This window comes from Pelobates fuscus, chromosome 6 (assembly GCF_036172605.1).
Source record: "Pelobates fuscus isolate aPelFus1 chromosome 6, aPelFus1.pri, whole genome shotgun sequence".
Lineage (NCBI taxonomy): Eukaryota > Metazoa > Chordata > Amphibia > Anura > Pelobatidae > Pelobates > Pelobates fuscus.
Genome location: NC_086322.1, coordinates 23,958,708 through 23,984,157, shown reverse-complemented (window position 1 = coordinate 23,984,157; position 25,450 = coordinate 23,958,708). Strand labels below are relative to the sequence as shown.

At 40.4% G+C, this 25,450-nt stretch overlaps 1 protein-coding gene across 9 annotated transcripts in view; it reads right to left on the bottom strand.

Annotated features, from left to right (window-relative positions):
- The window catches only part of DYSF (dysferlin), a 352,788-nt gene that overhangs the window by 86,760 nt on the left and 240,578 nt on the right, over positions 1 to 25,450 (bottom strand). For 7 of the 9 annotated variants that reach the window (XM_063457567.1, XM_063457569.1, XM_063457573.1 and 4 more), the window contains 8 exons: positions 19,737 to 19,918; positions 18,686 to 18,826; positions 17,685 to 17,714; positions 17,261 to 17,287; positions 14,408 to 14,449; positions 10,320 to 10,421; positions 7,631 to 7,792; positions 6,144 to 6,309 (listed from right to left, as the gene is read on the bottom strand). In XM_063457567.1, the coding sequence (XP_063313637.1) occupies positions 6,144 to 6,309; positions 7,631 to 7,792; positions 10,320 to 10,421; positions 14,408 to 14,449; positions 17,261 to 17,287; positions 17,685 to 17,714; positions 18,686 to 18,826; positions 19,737 to 19,918 (852 nt within the window). The remainder of the gene's footprint in view (positions 1 to 6,143; positions 6,310 to 7,630; positions 7,793 to 10,319; positions 10,422 to 14,407; positions 14,450 to 17,260; positions 17,288 to 17,684; positions 17,715 to 18,685; positions 18,827 to 19,736; positions 19,919 to 25,450) is intronic. The other 2 variants (XM_063457574.1, XM_063457570.1) reach the window with 1 other exon arrangement.

The following is a 25,450-nucleotide window of genomic DNA, read 5'->3' as shown; positions in this document are numbered from 1 at the left end:
AATTCAAAGGAAACCCCAATTATTTTCACAGTAGGGAAAGCGGTGAACCAAGTCTCACATTAAATAACTTTTATAAAAACATAGTCTGCCAGACAAGGGAAGCTTGGTATGGACCCAACGTAAAGACAACAGTTTGTACAGTGAAGCAATGTGTCTCATTCACAAAACTCCCCCACACAGACAACTGGGTAATTAAAGGCGTCAATTCTGTGGGTGACATGGGTTTCAGGTCATTAAAAAGGCCAATGGGCGAGGACATATATTGAGAAACCATCGTCTTAATCACCTATCAGACAAGATTTGGCTCCTTATTAGAAATCAAATTTAGTGTTGAGAAAAATGAGGTGTACTTGAAAGATAAAGGTGGATTTGGGGGATTTGTTGTGAGGAATGTCATCTACAGCTTGTGTCAACATTGTCACGACAGTGACCCCTTCACGCAGAGTGCAACCTAACTATAGAACGTATACCGGACCTTAGAATGGCCGGGCTCACGTTAGAGTAGTCAAAATGGATAGCCAGAGGTCAAGGGATAACAGAAGTCGGAATAACGATTAACAAGCCAAAGTACAGGGAACCAGAGAGTAGAATAGTCAAATAGAGTAGCCAAAAGTCAAATACCAGGAGAGAATATCAAGATAACATAAAGAGCACTAAGGGAACCAGCAAGAACCACACTAGGGCGTCTTACTGCTGTCAAGACAGCCCTTTTATAGTGTGGTGTGTTTTGCTTTAAAACCACGCCCCCAAAAGGTCCGGGTGCGTGGTTGCGTCATGATCTTGTCGGCTTCCAGCCGACGGCAGTGGCGCGCATGCGCCGAACTTAGAAATTCCGCTCTGAGTGAGCGGCCGGCGTCAGAGGTGCCGTGCCGCTCAGTGAAGGAGGATGTTGTACAGCGTGGGTCCGAGGATGACAGGTAAGGTATCGTGACAGTACCCCCCCCTCAAGGACCGCCCCCAGGGCGGTTAGAACGCCTCCTTTCAAATAAACGAATCAGGCGGGGGGCGTGCACATCAGAAGCGTCCACCCATGAACTATCCTCAGGACCATAACCCTTCCAGTCTAAAAGGTATTGAAGTTTACCCCTAGAAAAACGAGAATCCAAAATAGACCTCACCTCATATTCGTTTTGTCTCTCCACAACTTCAGGAAGAGGAGGAGGGGTATTACGAGTAAACCGATTACAAATTAATGGTTTGAGAAGTGAGACATGGAACGAATTCGGTATTTTCATATTAGAGGGCAAACGAAGACTGTAACAAACAGGGTTGATACGTTTGAGAACCTGAAACGGACCAATGAATCTGGGAGCGAATTTCATAGATGGGACCTTAAGTCTAATGTTACGGGTACTTAACCACACTTTATCCCCGATCATGAACGTGGGAGCAGGTTTACGATGCCTATCAGCATTGGCTTTGTACACACTAGCCCTTTGAGTCAATATTTGTTTAACCCCTAACCAAGTCTTCCTCATGTTCCTAACGGTGTCATCAACACTTGGCACTCCGGTAGAATGAATGGAACTCGGTAAAGTTGTAGGATTAAACCCATAATTTATAAAAAAAGGGCTGTGTAAAGTGGACTCCTGGACATGATGATTGTGAGCAAATTCTGCCCATGGTAACAAGTCCGCCCAGTCATCTTGATGAACCGAAGTGAAACAACGGATGTATTGTTCCAGGCATTGGTTCATCCTTTCTGTAACCCCATTAGATTGGGGATGATAAGAAGAGGAAAGGTTAAGGTTGATACCTAACTGTCCACAAAATGATTTCCAGAAACGAGAAATAAATTGAGGTCCTCTATCAGAGACAATATCATGGGGTACCCCATGTAAACGGACCACTTCTCTTATAAATATATACGCCAGTTCAGATGATGTAGGCAATTTATAAAGAGGAACCAAATGAGACATCTTGGAGAATCTGTCAATTATCGTTAATACGACAGTGTAGTTTTTTGAAGGGGGTAGGTCTACTACGAAATCCATAGCAATACTTGACCATGGAGTCTCTGGAATAGGTAAGGGCATGAGGAGTCCTATAGGACGACCCTTAGGCGATTTTGTAGTGGAACAAATATTACAAGCAAGGACAAACTCACGCACATCCTTCTTGTAGGAAGGCCACCAGAACCGTTCCGCCAGCAATGATGTGGTTTTATGTATCCCTTGATGCCCTGCCATTTTGGAGTCATGCATGAGGGATAGTACTCTATTCCGATAGGTTAATGGCACATATAGTTTTCCTTGTGGAACAGTCAAGGTAGTACGATCTTGGAATGTAGAGATCTCTTCTATTAATCCCGATGAGACTTTAGCATGGACAGTTGCTACAATACGATTATGAGGGATTAAAGAGGACATAACTTCATTGGAGGAAGTAACAGGTTCATATTGGCGGGATAGAGCATCAGCCTTAATATTTTTTGACCCTGGCCTGTATGTAACAACATAATTGAAGCGATTGAGGTATAAGGACCAACGTACTTGTCTGTCAGACATTTTCTTGGCTTCACTGAAGTAAGAGAGGTTTTTATGATCTGTAAAAATGGTAACAGGGATGGGTGACCCTTCAAGCAAGTATCGCCATTCTTTAAGGGCAGAAATAATTGCCAACAACTCTCTCTCCCCTATATCGTATCTCTTCTCGGTTTCCGTTAATTTTTTAGAAAAAAACCCACAAGGATGCAATGGTTGATCATCCGAAGGTCTTTGAGATAGTATTGCTCCTATCCCTGACTCGGATGCATCTACTTCTAGTATGAAAGGACGAGAAGGATCAGGGTGTCTTAATACTGGTGCTGAGGAAAAGGCTTCTTTCAATAAATCAAAAGCTCTTTTAGCTTCAGTACCCCATTCCCTGTGATTTCTTCCCTTCTTAGTCATAGCAGTAATAGGGGCTGTTATTGAAGAGAATCCTTTTATGAATTTTCTATAGTAATTGGCAAACCCCAAGAAGCGTTGGATTGCTTTAAGTCCAACTGGTAAGGGCCATTGCTGAATGGCTTCTAACTTTTTCGGCTCCATTTGGAAACCCGTACTAGAAATGATATATCCCAGGAAATGCACTTCTTCCTTGTGGAACAAACATTTCTCCAATTTACAATAGAGACCATTCTCTAATAACCTTGAAAGAACCGATCTGACATGTTCATAGTGTTCGTTCATGTTTTTAGAGTAAATCAGGATATCATCCAAATATACGATTACATACATTTGTAAAAAGTCTTGCAACACATCATTAATGAAGTCCTGAAAGACTGCTGGGGCGTTGCACAAGCCGAAGGGCATAACTCGATACTCATAATGACCATAACGAGTATTAAAAGCAGTCTTCCATTCATGCCCTTCTTTTATTCTGATTAAATTATATGCCCCCCGCAAATCTAGTTTAGAAAAGACAGTAGCTCCTTTTAACCTGTCAAATAGTTCAGTCACTAAGGGAATAGGATAAGCATTACAGATAGTAATCTTATTCAAACCTCTGTAATCAATACAGGGTCTTAAATCCCCTTCTTTCTTAGATACAAAGAAAAACCCAGCGCCCGCGGGCGATGAAGATTTAGTGATAAACCCTTTCTTTAAATTCTCGGCAATGTACTCCTCTAATACTTTATTCTCGGCCATCGACAGGGGATAAACCGTACCCCGTGGAGGCATAGTACCAGGCAACAGTTCAATAGGACAATCATAGGGACGATGGGGAGGTAATTTTTCTGCTTCTTTAGGTTCAAAGACATCTTTAAGATCAATATATTGGTTTGGTATTTGGGTGGTCAATGGTTCCATAGTAGGTATATTGATTAAGCCTACTGGTTTAATCGGAGTAATGCATTTACTGTGACAAGAATCTCCCCACTTAATGATCTCCTTCTTTTCCCAGTCAATCGACGGATTATGCTGGACTAACCAAGGAAACCCAAGTATTACAGGAAAAATAGGAGATGTTATCTGTTGCAGAATGATAACCTCCCTATGAAGAAGACCTGTAGATAATACTAGAGGAATGGTCTCCTGGGTAATAAGAGGTATCGATAATGGTCTACCATCTATGGCCTCAACGGCCAAGGGTGCCGATCTTTTTTGGAATGGAAGGGTATTTTTCTGCCCGAATGAGAGATCTACAAAATTCTCAGCAGCCCCAGAATCGATTAAAGCAAGGGTGGATACTTTCTTTCCCTCCCATTCTAAAGTAATAGGTAGAAGAAGCCGGAGATCTTTTTTATCATTGAAGGAGGACATACACATAACACCCAAGGCCTGTCCCCCTTGTGAACTTAGGTGCGTGAGTTTTCCGGCCGGTTAGGACAATTCACTCGTGTATGTCCCTTCCTGCCACAATACAAACATAAACCTTCCCTCCTACGGTATTGTCTCTCTGTTTCAGACAATCTTGTAGCCCCTAATTGCATGGGTTCTGGAGGGGTTTCGGACGAGGGGTAGGTTAGAGCAAGACGTTCCGGTATTCTCCTAGGTCTCTCTCTGGTATTCTGCCTATACCTAAGACGTTCATCAATATGAGCTAAATAGGTTATTAGCTCCTCTAGAGTATCTGGTAAATCTCTTGTGGCCACTTCATCTAGGATTCTATCAGACACTCCATTCAGGAACACATCTACGAATGCTTGTTCGTTCCATCTGACTTCTGCAGCTAAAGTACGGAATTCCAAGGCATAATCTACTAGAGAACGGGTACTTTGTCTTAGACGCAATAAGGATTTGGCAGCGTTAGTCTTTCTGCCTGGGGTATCAAAAGTTCTCCTGAAAGCTGCAACAAAGTTAGTGTAATTAAAGACTATGGGGTTGTCATTCTCCCACAAGGGATTAGCCCAGGTTAAAGCCTTATCTACTAACAGGGTGATAATATACCCGATCTTAGCTCTATCGGTAGGGTAAGCTCTAGGATGGAGTTCAAAATATATGCTTATCTGATTTAGGAACCCCCTGCATCCGTTAGGATCACCCCCATACCTGAGAGGTGCTGTAGCCTGATTGGAAGTGCCTGTAGGTGGCACTTCCATGGGATGTTCTTGGGGTCTCAGACTAGGAGTCTGCTCCTCCGGCTGGAGATAAGCAGTGCGGTTGATTAATGTTTGTACGGCGAGGACGATCTGGTCCATACGATGGTCCAGCTCCTCAAACCTATTGTCCGCACCAAGCCCAAGAGGGTTAACACCTGCAGGGTCCATGGCCCTAGTGTAATGTCACGACAGTGACCCCTTCACGCAGAGTGCAACCTAACTATAGAACGTATACCGGACCTTAGAATGGCCGGGCTCACGTTAGAGTAGTCAAAATGGATAGCCAGAGGTCAAGGGATAACAGAAGTCGGAATAACGATTAACAAGCCAAAGTACAGGGAACCAGAGAGTAGAATAGTCAAATAGAGTAGCCAAAAGTCAAATACCAGGAGAGAATATCAAGATAACATAAAGAGCACTAAGGGAACCAGCAAGAACCACACTAAGGCGTCTTACTGCTGTCAAGACAGCCCTTTTATAGTGTGGTGTGTTTTGCTTTAAAACCACGCCCCCAAAAGGTCCGGGTGCGTGGTTGCGTCATGATCTTGTCGGCTTCCAGCCGACGGCAGTGGCGCGCATGCGCCGAACTTATAAATTCCGCTCTGAGTGAGCGGCCGGCGTCAGAGGTGCCGTGACGCTCAGTGAAGGAGGATGTTGTACAGCGTGGGTCCGAGGATGACAGGTAAGGTATCGTGACAAACATTGGTCAAATTATATCAGAATTAAAAGAATTTAAAGTGCAACCATCATACCAGCACGCTAATGGTGGGTATCATTGGAGCATAAAATATTAGCCACATACGAGTAATTCTCAAGATTGCACCAAAGCATCTTGATAAAAGATATCTGGATGAAAGCTTCAGTATGTGTAATATTTAATAATAGCCTCCCTGCTGCATTGACATGCACACTAAACTGAAGAAGACCTTGTCAGCCATCGAGTGGGAAGTGTAGACACCACTAAAATCTGTTGTAGTAATAAATTGTGGCCCTCATGCTATTGTTTTAGATTTCCAAGTCATCTCCTCCCTTCCTTCAACTACCTTCATAAAAGGCTATCTTGATTTATATATCGTTATTCCGAGTTTTAGTATAATAATGGTGGCCGCCTACATACCTATTTGATTGTCATCAGTGTCCATATCTTCTGCATCAGGGTCACAGTTAAACTCCTCCAAAGACTTGATGGTACACTGACCCACCACAGGTTTCCTTCCGAACTGGCGATTGTCAATCACTTTCACTATGATTGGTGGGCAATACAGGTCTTCTCTGGGTAATCTCTAAAATAACAAAAAGAAAACTGCTCAATACTGAGCTCCTATAGCCAGGGGCAAAATCTTCAAGTATGTGTAGCTAATCTACTCAATTTGCGGATCTTTATGTTTTACAAGCACTTTTTTATAAACTGTCTGTGAGCCCTTCTGTACTTACCTTGGCGGTCCACCGGTCATGCGCCATCAAGATCCGATGTATATAGCTGATTTATAAATATTTTTATATATATATATAGCTAGAAATTAGAATATTCTAAATCTTACATTAGAATATTTAAGTGCCGGGTGCCAGTAAAAGTAATAAAGAATACAAAATATAGAAAGTAGGAAAGTATTTGGCTGCACTCACAGTTTTTGGAGGATAAGTACCGTAGTTACTTTATGAAAGTTACATTGTTTCCAAAAACCGATCAACGTTTCAGTCCCAAATAGGGACTTTCATCGCGATCAGGAATACATAAAGTAACTACTTATTCTTCAAAGACGGTGAGTACAGCCATGTCCTTTTCTACTTCTTTACATTTTACATATATACATATATATATATTATTATTATTTATTAATATTATTTTGTAATTAATTTGCCTACTTACAGCACCACAACCACTTACGCTTACCTTATCTAGCCAGGTTTTAAAGGTAAAATAAATTATATTGAGAGAATAACTAACCTGCAGAACATACCACAGTCACCACAACTGGTGAGACAAGGGTCCCAGGCACAGACCCTCTCAAATGAAAACCCTGTTACACAGATCTATAGAATTAGCATTGCTGTATTTCTCTGCCTGTCTGTATATCAGTTGACTATCAATTTAAATTGCTTCTTAATATCATTCCCTTCTATTTCTTTCTGTATTTGAGTATTTCTTACTCCAGTCACACTTATCAAACCGTCAGACCACTAATGAGACAGAAAAACAAGACATGTCCCCTATGGGAATTATCTAAAACATTTGTGTTAGGGTTCACCAAGTTGGGTCAAGCTTAGAAAAAAGAAATACATAAAAGACTTACTGTATTTTTATTAAAAGCCTTTCTGATCATATTTAAAACATAGGTGCTATGAGTAATGGCATATTATTTACAATCATTCTCACAGTGGTGACTGCTTGCTCGCTACGATCTGCTGATGAATGCAGTGTCAGGTACGCTACTTTATCTTTAATACGGAAAACACATGCAAGCACTTTTGGAGCACAGATATATTGTCCTGTAAAAGTACCTGGAAGTAAGCCAGCATTTGTTTTATGGCCACCTGGGCCTTAATATGATCTGAGTTCTGAAAGTCTGCAGAACAATCTGTTTGTTGAATTAAGGGCCTTACCACTTCCATGAAGAGAACACAAACATCGAAGTTGGGATTCTTCTTGACATTTTTAAGAACACAAGACTGGACCATCTCATCGCCACACTCTACGATCAGGCTGGGGGAGGTCACACTAGCCAACTGGTAGCTCTTCAGATTCCGCAGGCCCCATGCCAAAACCTGCAGAAAACAGAGCAATGGTTATATTGGAGAGACCTCACACGTGACCCCTTGAAACCCTGGAGTGTGAGCAAATGTTTAACAAGTTAAACAAAGGGTTAAACTAGATTGTATACTCATTTGAACCGGGTTCTAATAAATGTCTTATTCATGTTTTTAGATAAATAATAAATAAATAAAATATTCATTTCATTGCGAACCAGCCTCAATCAAGACTTTTAAACAAACTCAGGACATAATAAACTAGCATTGTATATGAGATTTAGAGTGTTTCCATTTCATTTCAGGAGGTAAACTGAACCTGTCAAGATAGATATAGGTTTGCAGTTTTCTAACCATCCGGCTTGACTCATGTTATACAGGCAGTGCAGAATTATTAGGCAAATGAGTATTTTGACCACATCATCCTCTTTATGCATGTTGTCTTACTCCGAGCGGTATAGGCTCGAAAGCCTACTACCAATTAAGCATATTAGGTGATGTGCATCTCTGTAATGAGAAGGGGTGTGGTCTAATGACATCAACACCCTATATCAGGTGTGCATAATTATTAGGCAACTTCCTTTCCTTTGGCAAAATGGGTCAAAAGAAGGACTTGACAGGCTCAGAAAAGTCAAAAATAGTGAGATATCTTGCAGAGGGATGCAGCACTCTTAAAATTGCAAAGCTTCTGAAGCGTGATCATCGAACAATCAAGCGTTTCATTCAAAATAGTCCACAGGGTCGCAAGAAGCGTGTGGAAAAACCAAGGCGCAAAATAACTGCCCATGAACTGAGAAAAGTCAAGCGTGCAGCTGCCAAGATGCCACTTGCCACCAGTTTGGCCATATTTCAGAGCTGCAACATCACTGGAGTGCCCAAAAGCACAAGGTGTGCAATACTCAGAGACATGGCCAAGGTAAGAAAGGCTGAAAGACGACCACCACTGAACAAGACACACAAGCTGAAACGTCAAGACTGGGCCAAGAAATATCTCAAGACTGATTTTTCTAAGGTTTTATGGACTGATGAAATGAGAGTGAGTCTTGATGGGCCAGATGGAAGGGCCCGTGGCTGGATTGGTAAAGGGCAGAGAGCTCCAGTCCGACTCAGACGCCAGCAAGGTGGAGGTGGAGTACTGGTTTGGGCTGGTATCATCAAAGATGAGCTTGTGGGGCCTTTTCGGGTTGAGGATGGAGTCAAGCTCAACTCCCAGTCCTACTGCCAGTTTCTGGAAGACACCTTCTTCAAGCAGTGGTACAGGAAGAAGTCTGCATCCTTCAAGAAAAACATGATTTTCATGCAGGACAATGCTCCATCACACGCGTCCAAGTACTCCACAGCGTGGCTGGCAAGAAAGGGTATAAAAGAAGAAAATCTAATGACATGGCCTCCTGTTCACCTGATCTGAACCCCATTGAGAACCTGTGGTCCATCATCAAATGTGAGATTTACAAGGAGGGAAAACAGTACACCTCTCTGAACAGTGTCTGGGAGGCTGTGGTTGCTTCTGTACGCAATGTTGATGGTGAACAGATCAAAACACTGGCAGAATCCATGGATGGCAGGCTTTTGAGTGTCCTTGCAAAGAAAGGTGGCTATATTGGTCACTGATTTGTTTTTGTTTTGTTTTTGAATGTCAGAAATTTATATTTGTGAATGTTGAGATGTTATATTGGTTTCACTGGTAAAAATAAATAATTGAAATGGGTATATATTTGTTTTTTGTTAAGTTGCCTAATAATTATGCACAGTAATAGTCACCTGCGCACACAGATATCCCCCTAAAATAGCTAAAACTAAAAACAAACTAAAAACTACTTCCAAAAATATTCAGCTTTGATATTAATGAGTTTTTTGGGTTCATTGAGAACATGGTTGTTGTTCAATAATAAAATTAATCCTCAAAAATACAACTTGCCTAATAATTCTGCACTCCCTGTACAATTAAGTATTTCTTCCCTTAATTTATTTGCATTACCCCTTTCTTCTGCAGAGATCACCAGTCATGTTTTTTTCAGTGGGTTTTACATTTGCTGTAAGACACATTTCTCCTCTATAACCCTGTTTGGGAAGCAGAGACTTGCTTACCATAACAGGTTAAAACTCCCAAATACTTTATGGTATGGCTTTATGGTATCTAATAAAATATATATGTTCTTCCTCTCTCTCCATAATCAGGTTGATTGTCCAAAGCTACAACAATAAATAATTCTGGTTGTTTCTCTCCTCTTTCTCTGTGATGATGCTCCTGCTGGTGCTGCTCTCACACAAAGCCTGCACCTGCTTCCTCCTACCTCTTGCAGCATTGCTTCCTTTAGACTGATGAAAAACCAGAAAAAGGCCTAGAGGAAGGTTCTCCTTAAAACAGGCATGCAATCATGCATACAATCAATTACTAGTGATAACTGTCTCTACAGTAAAACAAAGGTTAAAGAATACTACTGCACATGAATGAGAATGATGCGAGTTGCAATTTAAAAAGTGGTAGGTTAGAATATATGTTATTATTTCACAAAATAGACAGAAGGGAGCGTGTGCTACTTACCTCAATGGCTGTGCGCTGGAGTACAGGTTTGATACCCTGCGGGACCATATATATATTATCTGCCCTTTGTGGTGGGGGGTAGGGAAGGTCCGTGTCTGCTGACTAAGAAATAATAATCCAGATTAAAACAGGGAACATGTATAGTACATTTTTACTGAATGTAAAACGTATTATGCAGTGAGAGGGTGAAATCAAGGTAACTGTGCTGGGAGGTGATGATCAATACAGTGCATTCATTAAATAAAATTTTTGTTTTTGAGGATTACAGCTACACATTGTACCTAGAATACCATTGTGACATTTATGCGAGGAAAAACTAATGGTTGAAAAAAAACTACCATTAAAATGTTAAAATTAAATCTATCTATAATGCTAACTAATTTACGGCAACCAATTGAGCCATATCTTATCTTTCAAAATTAAATCACTATATGTAAACTGTATTGGATTGATGCATCAACACCCTTAGATTCAACTGACACATTGCATACAGGCAAACAGATTCAAGAGCAATGGTTAACCTGTTAGATTTAGAATTTATTAAAGCAAGGAAACACACAGTGCTTTATATGTTAGCATGTCTTGGTAGAGCAAGATGTCTTCTTCTTCTTCAAGAACAGATTAAGGTACATAGAAGGTAGATACATCAAGAAAGGGCAAGGCTTAATATGTGATTGGCTGGAACTGGGCACGAATTAGACAGAGCCAAACATTCTGCAGAGCACAGGATCACCGACTGGTGAAAATCCATAACACCCATTAAGTTTAGCCAGCCTTGATTCATGGGAACTATAGTTTTGAATCAGGTAGGATCTTCCTTTTGGCCACTTCTGCTGTAGTGCTGGGCAACAACAAGGCTCCACAATGAATAGTCAAATTTGGAGCTATTATGACAGTTCCAAAGGACAGAAGGACGTTGGGCTCCAGCTCAGTGTGCTAATTATTAATTAATATCACATTATCATGCAACCTATAGTTTGGCAATTCATATCTAAGTACACCAGTTGTAAGTCAACTCATATCATTAACATTAGAAGCAGTTGGCATGTTATCTAATGTATAGCTGAGCAAATCTATAATTGTTATTAACTATTTAATCACCACATCTCAGAGAGCAATTGTCTAAAAACAAATAGTGCTGTGTGTGAATATCCTAGAATATAGGACCAAATGCAAGTCTACTGGAGCTTGAGATAAAGATAAAAATTGTTAGGGTTTTTCTTTAATTGTCTTTAGATTTAAAGAAATATATAGCAGAAGTAGCACCATAAGATATAGTGCATAGGATCCAGGAGCTAGCTCGTGATGATGACTGATATGGATGTTGTCTCTTAAAAAATAATAAAAGTAAAAATAATAAATAGATATGATAGAGACGAACTAAGACGTACCAAGCAGGATACAGACCCAGTACAACAACTGCCAGCAAAGAGATCTATGTACAAGGAACCTTTGGAGTATTTGGAATCAAGACCGTCTGCAGTGTCCGTCCCTCGGAGTGAGGCCCGTGCTGGAACGCACACTGAGACGCACGCTGTCCTCACCGGCAGCCGGAATCCAGAAGGCAAGTCTGCGTACAGCATCTGCATCCATCCTAGCCTGATCCCAAGGTTCTCTTCAATCTTTGATCTTCATTAGACTGGTATGGTTACTGTGAACTGTTCCTGTTATTTATTTATACATTTTTGTCTAATAAACTGGTTTGTAGTATACCTCCAGTTTCTCATTGCATGTAGTGGTTTCAGCAATACATTGCCTGTATTGCTCTACAGCAACCAATTCCATGTACTGGTGTGCTTCACAAGTAGTGATTTTTTCATATCTCTTTATCCTTAGAAAAGTATAATATCTGGTGATAGTATCATTTACCCTGCATTATATCTGGGATAAGGATATCAGCACCGCACCATCTGGCTGTCCATCACATTTTTATGTGGCAACAGTATTTTCTTCTGTTTTATTGTGTGCAATCAATTTTGTTACTAAGCATTCGTCTGGTTGTTCGGTAAAAAGACATGGATACTAAAGTGAATCATCCCGTTCGACATACGAACAAACTACCAAACAACCAGACCACCCTTGAGCGAAGTGTGGCTCCAATTTACCTCCCCAGTCGTCTTTATTGCCAGCTAATTGAAAAACATACGAACACGTGACGGCGGGCATCTTGCCATACGAATGCCCAGCGGTGTTTGGTCGTCGAGTGTCTGAAACCCAAAACAGACACTCGACCACGCGAACACCGCTGAGACCTCCAGACTTCCATCCCTGTGCGAGGGAACACACGAACAGGCCGACGTTCGGTAAAATGAATCCCACGAACAAGGGGATTCATACGAATACAAGCAGAGCCCTTTATATTCAGTATTTTCGTGACTTTTACTCCACGAATAGAGACCGACCGCAAGGCCAAAATGCATGGAACTGATTTCGGCTATTGCCTCGTGTGCGGTCAGTCAAACGAATACATCCATGTAATTCCCGAACCCCTGGTTCGATCTGGGTGATTTTTGAGTATGTTGCTCACCCAGATCAGGGCTACCAGGGGGTGTAAGATTTAGCGGTGTATCCTTTGTATTTGGGGTACATCCAGAAAACGGGGAAACGTGTGTACTGAATAATTGGATAATCTGTCAGGCTGAGGGGAGGAGATGTGTGGGTTGTAACCTGTGTATGATTGGATACTGTATAATTTCCTGTGGGTGTCTCCCTTGCAGGGGAGAGATGCATAAAAGCAGGGTATGTGGAATAAAACAGCAGTTCTGCTCCTGATACTGTGTGTCGTCCAGTCATTGGGAAAGGTGATGGGATATTCCTGGATTATTTTAATTACTACTGATGCTGTATTTCCTGGGTTAATTACTTGTTCCTGAGCCCCTCTTGGATTACCAGCGGAGATAGTCTTTGTAGAATAAGCTCTCCGCTACAACTCGCTACATATTGATTTTACTCTGTTTCATCTTATCACACCTATTTTTAAAGACATAGTATTTATTTCATCATATCTATTTATTATTTTTTAAGAGACAACATCCATATCAGCCATCATCACGAGCCAGCTCCTGGATCCTATGCATTACATCTTATGGTGCTTTTTCTGCTATTTTCTATATAGGTTTTGGTGAATCCCTATTTTTTCCAGTTTGAGCTGCCATGTGCTAGTCAGACTCCCTCGTTTTTTTCTGTATATCCCATCCAGGAATATCAGTACTCTTATCCTTTAAAATATATATATTAGATTTGCTCCGTAAGGCCACCCATGCTGCCTGCTTTTTACACTCCTCCACAAATACTGCTGTATATGACACCAAGACTGTTACTAAACAACAACTCACACAGCTCTCGCTGTGCCCATAAAGCACTTCCTATGGTATAACTCAATGGTATTACAGAATGTTAACTGAGCATTGATTGGTTGACTCACTTTCTGGTTTGGTGAAAGCTCAGTGCAGAGAGATGGGAATTGTGAGTATATGTTTTATTATTACTTCTAATATATTTTGTTTAGATATATTTTTATTGCATTACCAAAGTAATACATGCAAAAAGAATGGATCATCTCTAGTCAGTCTATGGCAAACCGTTTGTTATGGATATAATATTGCTAATTATAAAATGAATAGGTTAGAACAAACTGTTCATCATGAATAAAACAAAGTTAGGTCAATTGCTGGGAAATGGTCATGGAATGGGTCTTGAATGCTGGTGTGGGCTTTACTTTTAATTGGAGATCCCATATTTTCTTGTTGGACCATCTGTCCTTTTGACTTTTGGTGGAGGATGCCATAAGTGGGTCTTACTACGGATCATTATACGGATCATGCAAGGAACGCATAAATGTGTTCTCAAATGTTGCGTTACTTTGATTTTTACTACAGGTGTATTTCACACATACAAACTATGTGAACATTAGTTATTGCTCTCAAGAAAGGCCTATTTTCATTTATACCATACCATATCAACACACTGAGGCTATAATTACTTTATGTATTAGAAATATTTTCAGAAAGCACAGTACTACTGGCAGATGGAAGGTTATTGCTTTTATCGGCTAACGATGCACAGAACGATTGCTAAAAGAAAGGTACCGAGTCTAGTAGTCTCTCTGTGAAGAAACCAGGTACTAGGAGCTGGTTTGTACCAATCCAAAAGCAGAATGAAAGCGAGGAAAAGAGAAAAGAAAGTAAAACCATGGTTATAATACCTGTAGTAAGATACAATGAGATACAGAACATTCCATAAGGAAGAGATATACAAATGTCAACCAAAAGCCCTGATGATGGCAGCGTGCAAGGTAACTAAGTTGGCGGTTTCTGTTTGTCTGGGATTTCCTGCGTTACCTAAAAGCTGCCTGACTTGTCTCATCACAGTGATATTCTCACACAACAGGTGTTTATATCCCAGGTACAACATATCGTACTTATCGACTTGTAAGAAATGATCATGGATATTATTGTGGGTACGGGATTGGCAGAATGGAAAAGAGGCAGAATGAGGAAGGACAAGAATACCCACCGACAGAAGGCACACAGGGTAACCTACCAGTGCTTGTTATGGAAATTCAGCATCATTTTATCAGTGCATACCACTCAACATCTCAGATCATAGGCGTGCGAAGCCTATTGCATTAGGGTGTGCACCCTAAAGCACAAACACACGCTGCATGTATATGTATGTATATATATATATATATATATATAAATAATATATACACACATATACAAATACACACACACACACATACATACACTGCTGTGTGTGTGCGTTAGTGTGCTTTGTGAGGGTGCTGTGCGTGTAAGGGTGCTGTGTGTGTGTGTGTGTGTAAGAGTGCTGTGTGTGAGGGTGCTGTTAGTGTGATGTGTGTGTGAGGGTGCTGGTAGTGTACTATGTGTGTGAGGGTGTTTGTGTGTTTGTGAGGGTGCTGTTAGTGTGCTGTGTGTGAGGGTGCTGTTTGTGTGCTGTGTGTGAGGGTGCTGATAGTGTTCTGTGTGTGTGAGGGTGTTTGTGTGTGTGTGTGTTTGTTAGGGTCCTGTTAGTGTATTGTGTGTGTGAGGGTGCTGTTTGTGTGCTGTGTGTGGGTGTCGTGTGTTTGTGAGGGTGCTGTTAGTGTGCTGTTTGTGTGCTGTGTGTGTGAGGGTACTGTGTTTGTATGTGGGTTTGTGAGGGTGCTGTTAGCGTGCTGTGTGTGAGGGTGTTGTGTGTGAGGGTGCTGTGTGTTTGTAAAGGTGCTGTGTGTGTGTGTTTGTGAGGGTGATGTTAGTGTACTGTGTGTGTATGAGGGTGCTGTGTGTGTGAGGGTGCTGTATGTGGGTAGGTGCAGTGTGTGCTGGACCTGTGTGTGTGCGGGTGCTGTTTGTGTGAGGGTGCTGTATGTGTGTGGGTGCAGTTTGTGTGCTGTGTGGGTGAGGGTGCTGTATGTGTGGGTGTGCTGTGTGTGATGTGTGTGTGTGTAGGTGCTGTGTGTGTGAGGGTGCTGTATGTGTTTGGGTACTGTATGTGTGTGGGTGCTATATGTGTAGGTGCTGCGTGTGGGCTGTTTGTGTGCTGTATGTGTGTGTGCTGTATGTTTGGAGGGATTGTTGGGGTGGGGGCAGATTAGTAAATATCCCCCCTCTCTTCTTACCTTTTATAGGGAGCGGGGATCCTTCCTTGCTGCTATGTGTCATCCCTGGTGGTCCAGTGGAGAGTGAACTCTAGCCTGCGGGGCTAGAGCTCACTCTCGCGAGATCTGAGCGTTGCCGCGGCAATGCTCAGATCTCGCGAGAGAAACCCGGCAGAGCTGCTGGGTAGAGCTCCCCGGGTCCTCTCCTGCCTCCCTCCCTGCTGCTGTGGGACAGGTAGATTTGGGCCTGTGCCTCCTAAATAGGTACAGGTGGGAGGTATACTTGTGTAATTTACAAAGTACCATATGGGTTTGCTGATAATCAGAAATGTTTTTAGAAGGTAAAATAATATTGTGGGCGGTTTACTTGGAATAAGACATATTAAGACCTTTTTACACATAGGTTAGATGCTGATACTTGTCCTCGATCACCTAGCTGAGCAGCATTGGTAATATGACCCATAACCATCTTAATCGTCATTGTTAGCTGCCACTTGTCTGTTTATGAGTGAAGCAGCTATATGGTATACAGTATATTGGACAGTCTCAGAGTTTCACACAATACACTCAATACCTCCTAATATTAACACTCACAGGCCATAAGATTGGGACCATAACATCAAATACTACCATCTAGGTTGGAGGTCCGGTGGCATGCTTCACATTGAAGGAGCGGGTACTAGATATGCTTATTGGTCTTATGTGTGATGTAATCATTCCACCAAGTGTTAACCTTCTTAACAGTGTCTGAATCTCAGGTGTAGGTGTAATGCACAATGCTTAGGTAACAACTAATGAAGTTCTTAGAACGCGTGCCTTAGTGATATTAAGTACAAACAAGAGAGTTCCACACCAGCCATGCCATGTATGTACTATTCAATGCACACTGTTATCAAGATATGTGTATGAGATCGTGGCACATGCAAGTGTGGCTTACTGTACCTTGTCAAAGCTATAAAAACCAAATAAAATAAAGGTTAAACTTAGTTCAATTCCAGTTCTGAGGCCAAGAGGGCGACCACTGCCATTGGACGTGTGTCGCCAGCATAATGTGTGTACTGATTACACCCGTCCAATAAGCACATAGCCATCCAGGCTGCCCAATAGCACCCCAGTGATTCTGCTCATACAGAGAGCCTGCTTAAACCAGCTTACAATCTACGAATCAGTGAGGTGGTCACGATGCTGAGAGTAACCCTTTAATATGCATATATTTAATTAATACATCTCATTGGGTAAAGTTGTCATGATCCAAACCTTCACATTAATACAATAATGATAAGATCAGAAGACTCGGCACATATCATACAGAGACCTTGAAGGCACAGAACATGCTCACCTCACTGAGAACCCCAGAAATGTCACCCTGTTAAAGAGAGAAAAAAAAACAACAAAAATGTTTCAAACACCAAAATCAGCAGTATATGGCCTAATCTGTTTATCGACAGTATCGTATTTAAATGTAAAAACCTGACTCATAGCATCTGGAAATGAGCCGGCTGAAATATTCAAATATTATCTACAACATGTAGGTCCTTTTCACCAAATCTCACCGTGCACCACCTGTATATATTTCACCAAATCATGATACAAAATAGTGTATGCTATACTTATTACATGGGTAACCACATTTCCCATGAATTATTTTTACATTTCTATTATTTTCATACATTTTATTGTGGTTTTCTGACTCTTGGTTACTATTATCTTTATATATCCTGCAATGTCAGATTGTTAACATCATTTACTGGAATGTTACCTACCTCTAGTCCAGGAATATGATGCAACGCTGGCTGTATAATAAAATGACAAAAAACAACATTATCACAAGTCATAGAAGACACTTGATTGACTGATTGATTGATTGCTTGCTTGACAGTTGAGAGGCACATTGACTGACACATGTAAACTTTGCAGTTTTTTTAGAAATCTCCTTAAAAACGTATATCACTTTACATTGTAAGACGTTCATTTTCCCTTTTATTGAGTTAGCAAGAATATTATTTTGCAGTAATTTCCCATAAGGTTGTAGTTTACACATCTCTCACCTTATAGTATGCATTTTCCTTGCATTCTCATTTTTACATTTTTCAGCCAGTAGACTGGAGTGTGTAGCCAATGTCAATACGGTCTAGCATCCAGCTGGCAGGAACTGTACAGACACTAGGCAAAATCTCTTTCTCTTAGGATTTGAAATGTGTTAACCTACAGCATAGTCTGTGCTCCATGTGCAAGGCCAGCGACTTGACGTGTAGTAATATCAAAGAACCCAAATTTGTCTTTGCTTAAATATGTATGTTTGTTTTCCTAATATGCCTCATTACATTAAAACATATTCTGGGAAGAGGAAAATGCTTCTTGGCATTAGATCAGGTATAGGTGGGCAAGTAACTGTACATCTTTTGTCTTTAGCCGTCTGGTGGGAATTCATGGTCACTGCGGTGTCCGTTCTTTTCCCTACCTTCTGCATGGGTCCTCCTAATTAAACATTCTCATAGCTCTGTCATGATCAAGCCAAGGCGGTCTTGGATAGTATGCATTTAGAATGTAAGGAGATACATAACACTAAAGAGAATAAGCCAGGATTCAGTACACAGACATCTCGAAACTACCAAAAATCAATCTACATGTCCTGCTGGCTACAGGTCAATGACAGCATGAGGCCTCCAAAGAGCCAAGAAGGGCTACACTGCACAATAATGAAATGTGTAACAGATACAAACTGTAGAGTTTTAAAAACACAAAATTAAATAAAAGGATTTACCTTTTCACGCTGAATCAGCTCGAAGGCAGCAAGCAGTTCTCCTGTGTTTTTATCTCCAATCATGATCGGGAACCAGGATAATCTGGGCGAACGCTGCATACTTGGCTTACATATACACCGACCCATGTATTCATCAGCACCCTACGGAACAAAACGTAGTCAGTACTGGTCACCTTCTCTGAGAAAATGTCCTGGGCCCAGTCTAGCACATCCATTACCTAGAACACTCAATGACTGCTGCCAATGGCATCCCTGTACCGTCTCTGCGATCTCTTCACTGTAAATAATCCACTAGCATAAACGTGTAGCAGTGTTAGGGAGGAAGGGGCCGTTGGATCTAACTAGGCTTCAAAATAGAACATATTGCATGCTCTTTTTATCTTCTACACAAAATAAAGCACAGAGTTTCTGCTTAAAGGGACACTCCAGCCCCAAAGAAAACTTTAGCTTACTAAAGTGCTTAATGTTTAAAAAGAGCGTGTCCTCCTTTTTTCATTGTACAAAAAGTGAGATTTCAATATAAATTGGCACTTTTATAAATTCCCATTGTTACACCTCCTAGCTATAATCAGACAATCGGTCCTGTTACTTCCTGGTTATTAAGCTTTAGCTAAACTGAAGAGGCACCAATGGCCCAGAGCTCCTGCCTTGCAAAGACTTCTCACTGAGCTGCATTGGTAAGTCTGTGATTGGACAGCCACAGAAATTCTGGGCGGGGTTAGAAGGGGAGGGTTTGCAAAAGCTGCAGACAATATATTTGAAGCTTTAGCAAACTGTTTTGGATATACTTCCAATGAAAACATGCATAATTAAATGCATTAATTATGGTTATTTAGACTAAATATTGATGTTTCCTTTTTTTATTTGGACAGGGAAGTGTCCCTTTTATTTTTCCAGAGATTGGGAATGATGAATTAATAGGAATCCAGCCCCCAAATGCGTCCGGTCCAATGACTTAACAAATAAAGCTGATGGCACCTTAGACATAGACAGTTAGGCAGACAGAATATCAAGAGAACAAGACAATTGGTCAACAGGTAAGGAAACTCACATAGGTGTCATGGTCATAAATTTCCACCACTATATTGGGAGGCGCCTCGGCAATAGTCGCAACGTCTCCGAAAATCTCTATTTCATAAAAGATGAGTGTCTGATCCCACGTTGGGTTTAATGTGCCCTTCACAACCACAGTTTTTTGACTTTGATGGAGGAAAGAAACAATGGCATATGGATCTGGAATAACAGATGGAAGTAATAGCATTATAAAAATATAACTCAGCAATTTTATTGTACATTTAGAAAAGGATTGAAAAAAAATATGTGCCCTCAATCAAACATCAGACACCCTGTCCTGTTACTTCCTGGTTTGTTTAGCTCAGTGGAGCTGAACTCAAGAGGCAGCAATTGCCCAGAACACCTGCCTTGCAAAATCTCATTGAGCTGCATTGGGACTTCTGTGATTGGACAGCCACAGAAAGTCTGGGCAGGGTTTGAAGGGGAGGACTTGCAAAGGCTGCAGACAAGAGATCTGCAACTTTTGCAGACTGTGTTTAGATTTACCCTCGATAAAAAAAATTAGGCGAGCGTTAGAGGTGGGCGTACGGACAGAGGATAGATGTAGGTCTTTGGCAGAGCGTAGGGGCCTTGACGGGACATACTTGTATATTAGAGAGCAGCATTATGTAGGGACTTGTAAGCAAACACCAGAATTTTTAATTGAGCCCTATATCTAACTGGAAGCCAATGCAGGGACTGACAGAGCGGGGAGGTGTGGAAGGTGCGAGCGGACAGGAAAATGAGCCTCGCCGCCGCACTCATTATAGATTGCAGCGGTGCAATCTGGGAACACGTAAGACCACTGAGAAGGCGATTGCAGTAGTCATTGACACCTACCATGGCATTGACAAATGTGTAATTACAAAGGTGTAATTAGACAACAGACATTTACAACCAGCCAAATTTCAAGCACACTAAGCTGCAGTGTCACGCAATATATAGGCACCATGAAATCTCCACAAATGTAATGTGGACCCATTTCAGCTTTAAGTGAATAAATCTTAGAATGTATAAATTGTATAAAACCATGAGCTTGTTCTTGGTCAAAATAAATAATTAGTATATATGACTTTGAGGGATTCCCACCACAATCACTCTCAGACAGCTTTAAATTAAATATCAGAGTCTTCCTCGAGGTTTGTGTAGTTAACTTTAAGAAGATATTGCCATTTATTTCCCTTCAGACTGGTAGACAGAGACATTCTACTGCTAATTGTACATTTGTATTAACGTATATAAAGCATACGTACATAATGTGTATGAATGATGCCCTGTGTACTGTACATAGTTGTATCGAGTAACACGTAAAATCAGCCTTTTTGTCATTAATTGCATTCAGCAAATATTGTTTTAATGATTGCTGACAGTATATAACTCTTAACAAATAGGTCACACTTTGTAAAATGTCTTTCCAGCGTGATCCGAAATTCCGTATTGTAACATTTTATGGCTGTTGTCGTTGGCCTGCATCACCTTCACACACTCCCAGTCCGGCCAATCACGCGGAATGACATCACCTCTGAGGTAGGAGGATTATAACAGCAAAGCCATTGTTGAGCATTGAAGGGCTAATTATCAGTCTGCCTGCGGAGACACTTACCAAAATAATAATGATGGAAAGGGCAAGTAAATAATATCAAACAGCAGAGCTGGCACGTGGACCAGTCTGAAGAAATATGGGAATCTCAGGCTCCATTGCAATAAACAGAAAGCCATATGCAAACTCTTTAGGTTTATTTGGTTCTTAGAACTCTACAATAAACCCATGTCCGATGTCCCTCTCCTGTAGTGACCTCCGTAAGGTAAAGGCTTAGTAGATTGAAGCTGCAGCAGAGTGAGACCACCAGTGTGCAATTCTGACAATTCTCCACTTCACTACAAGTTTAGTCGTGGGATGTAGTACTTGATCATAGGCACTAATTTTCTCAATATATATCCCTAGATAAAGTAATTCCTCGGTATTCTAGTCATTACAGCCTTTTCCCATCAGCAGAACCATCTGCTTGCTATAGTGTTACCGTCTAACTTAGTTACCCCCTGTCCTCCCTCGATTCCCATCTTGTATCTAAGGGGACCTCTTCCGAATCTACAAAATCCACAAACTGTAATGATTTCAGCAAGTCTCTACATGTCACGTGACAAAGGCTGCTGTACCTATCAATCCCAATGTATCAGAACACGGACCATAATGTGGCGTATTTACCAACTGCTGTATTGATATAACAGGTGGTTGAGATGGTTAGTGCTGTATTCCCAGTGACCTAATTTCTGGAAGTGACCACACACCACCAAGTGGTTATACTACCATCAACGTTGCCGAGGTCAGCACAAGAAGCATTATGTGAAAACAACTGATGAATTCATGGACCACTAGAATCTTGCAGGTCACAAGCCACCAAGTGTCGGATGGTTAATCCGTATGCAGCCATATTTACAGTGGTGAGCTGCGGTCATATGACATAGGCTGCTAGATATATTTTATAAATATTAACTGTCGTATTCTCAGCACCCATTCCTCACCCAACATTTGGCAGGTAGCTAGTGAAATCCTCTGTTTTCCCCTGAGATGAAATATACTAACTATACCAATAGATGAACCGAAAGAATATGCCCGAAACAGCTCAGTAATTAACAACATTAACATCATATTGTCAATGCTGAACTAAAAATAATGATAATAAATCAATAAAAATAACTCCAATCAGACTTGCCTACTGTGAGGTGAAATGCCATAATAAAAATAAATACAATAGTTTATAATTATGTAGCAATATATTATATATAAAAAAAAAAATTCAATGCCTCGGGCAGCTAATTATGGGGCAATTTGAGTATCAATAAATAGCCAAACTGCTACAATTATCATGGGGAATTTGCTTATCTGTGACAAAAAGAATATGATCTTATATAGGATATTCAAGACACACGGCCAAATTATTCAGTAATTACTGGGACTCCAAACTGTGGCTTCTTATCTAATATCTAAATGACTTGTGTCAGTTGGATTGACTTTTTAAAATATAGTTTAAAAACGTCCCCATAAAGGACTATTGACTCTAGGGATTGTCATGCCCTACAAAGTCAGTGTCTTCTTAACCATTCCTTCTCCATAAATGTTCCCCAGAATAAATATAGCGGCTTGTTCACAAATACCAGGATCTAAGTGGGTTCTTTTCAGGTTCATACAACTCAAAGGACCTTTGTAAACTGTGTTTGCAATTACCGTAGTTTAAGCTTTACTAAAATAAATAAATCGGTTAAGTGTCCACTAAATAGATTTGATGTCCACTTTAAACAACTACATTCCTGATTGCTCCATCTTTTTTTTTTTTAATTATTATTTTTTTTTAAATGATTCTATATATTTGTTTTAAGTATTAATTTTACTATAAAACCCTTTGATGTTTGGTTTAGAGAAAATAATTCACTGCTCAACGGGATAAATAAACAGTATAAAAGTGATATTGATGGCAACAATGGTTGACCCAATCCACGAGCAATGGACTGTTGCATAATTATCAGTATTGGTTCAGATTACTATGAATTAACTTTTTAGACGCCAAGGGCACCACTATTACACAATACATATTCTGGGTGTGTCCCCAAACCATTTTTTTCTATATTCAGCTTTCAGAGACAAGCACATGATTAAAACCAAAATGTCTTCAGAGTTAAAATAAATGACTTTTTAAGGAAACCTAGGACATTTAGTAGGTATTGTGCAATTCTGTAAAAAAAAAAAAAAATATATGAATACCTTCTGTCCTGGTTAATAATGAAACCTGGATTTAACTTGACGGTGTGCATGTTTTATGATTAATCGGAGTGCATACAACTCCAGACTCTTTACAGAGTGCAAGACTGCTTAAAAGCGTGTTTTAACTTAATATGTAGCTACAATATCATGAACTTTGGGACAAGAAAAAGGGAAAGCAGGCAAAATCTAAGTGGCTGTTGACAGGCATTCTGCTAATTCGCCAACAGGTGCGACTATAGGCATTCGTGCATATTATTACCTATAATGACTGCATGTTCAAAAAGGAGAGACCTAGAACGTGTTCTATCTCACGCGTTTCGTCTCCAGGGGAAAATACCTCATGTCCTCGCTGCGCCTTTCCACTAATAAAACTCTGGATTTATACCTCACTCTCTATGATTTGTAGGACAGTCTTTAGGGTCTGAAGTTTGAAAGCTTGGGAATATTGCGAGAATCACGTAACTGCAAGCTGCTTTTAAAGTCGTAACCTCATGAAATGGCCCTCACTTGTACCCCCTCCATTTTCATTGTACGTTTCACGGGCCCTAAATTTATCACGCAAAAAGACATTTTTATGTCAACGAAAAAAAAACGTTTTAATGGTAGGATGCAGACTCTCTAATTCCACTATAAATTCTTGAAATTTGGTTTTAGCCCGAACAAACATATCTGGCTTTTAACACTCTGTATGAATTTTCCAGGGTGGATGAATTACGTTAATTTAGTGTTTGGTAGAGAAAATAAATAATAAAGCACGTTTTATGGGTTTGCCAGAGTCAGGTGTTTTCTTTTCCATTGGTTTCAATCAATTCTTTCATTCACAATAAACACGGTGTGAAGGAACCTCTTTAAATGCCCGTGAGCAGGCGATGGAGCAGGGGTTCGTGTGTGCAGGTATGGGGGATGGGGTGCATGGAAAGACTGATTCCTTAATTCAAGGCTGACTTTGCTTAATCAACAAGGTTTCTATGAACATTAAAGTAACCATCTATAGAAGCTTCCAAAATATAATTCCTTTCGAATTTCTTCCGTGCTACGAAAGCTAAAAGTAGAAAAATGAATCAAGCATTTCAACTAAAAATATGAGCGTATATATATATATATATGAATAAAAATCTGAGTAATCTACTAACTGTGATCATATGGATAAAATAATGTATATTTTTCTATGAGTCATGCTGTGTTTTGTAGACCAGTCTAGTTAGTCAGCACGCTCCATAAACGTTCATACATAATGGCGTGTGTGTTAATAACAAACAATACAGGGTTTTAAAAACATACATGATTTGGTTCAAGGATACTTTCTTCCTAACTAAAAGTGTGTGTCACATTAGAAGCCACGTACGAAATGATTTCATGTAAAATTACCTTTTAGTGTCGTGTCATTTTCATCAAAGATCAGTAGGACCATTTGGAGCAGGTTAAGTATTCTATTTACCCACAAACCTTTTGCATAAAAGTGCCACGTTTGATGCATACCATACACAGACAGGACTTAAAACTGAGGCAATGGCTCATTTTACTAGCTTTAGTAGCTTGATAAGAAGATCCTTGACGAGTAGTGGAGACAATAACATACCACCGCATGGCCCATGGTATGTAAAGGGAGGCCTTAGAGGAGCTATGTGAGGTTTATATAGGGGTGAATTACTCTACAATGCTAATGGATGCCGATGATACACACACTTACACACACACACACACACATATATATATATATATATATATACACACATATGTATTGGAATGTAAAAAACATTCTGTTGTGGAAGGGCCATCCTTAAAGGGACATGCATCAGTAAAAGACGACTGTCTCATTCAAAAGCTTTAGCTTTAAATAACAAAGTTGCCTCACTGTGCAGGCCGAAAAAAATAACAATTAAACATGTTTTTATTTCACATTTACCTGCTTCTTCTTTCTTATGGTTTTAAAACCCACCTCAGGGGGAGGA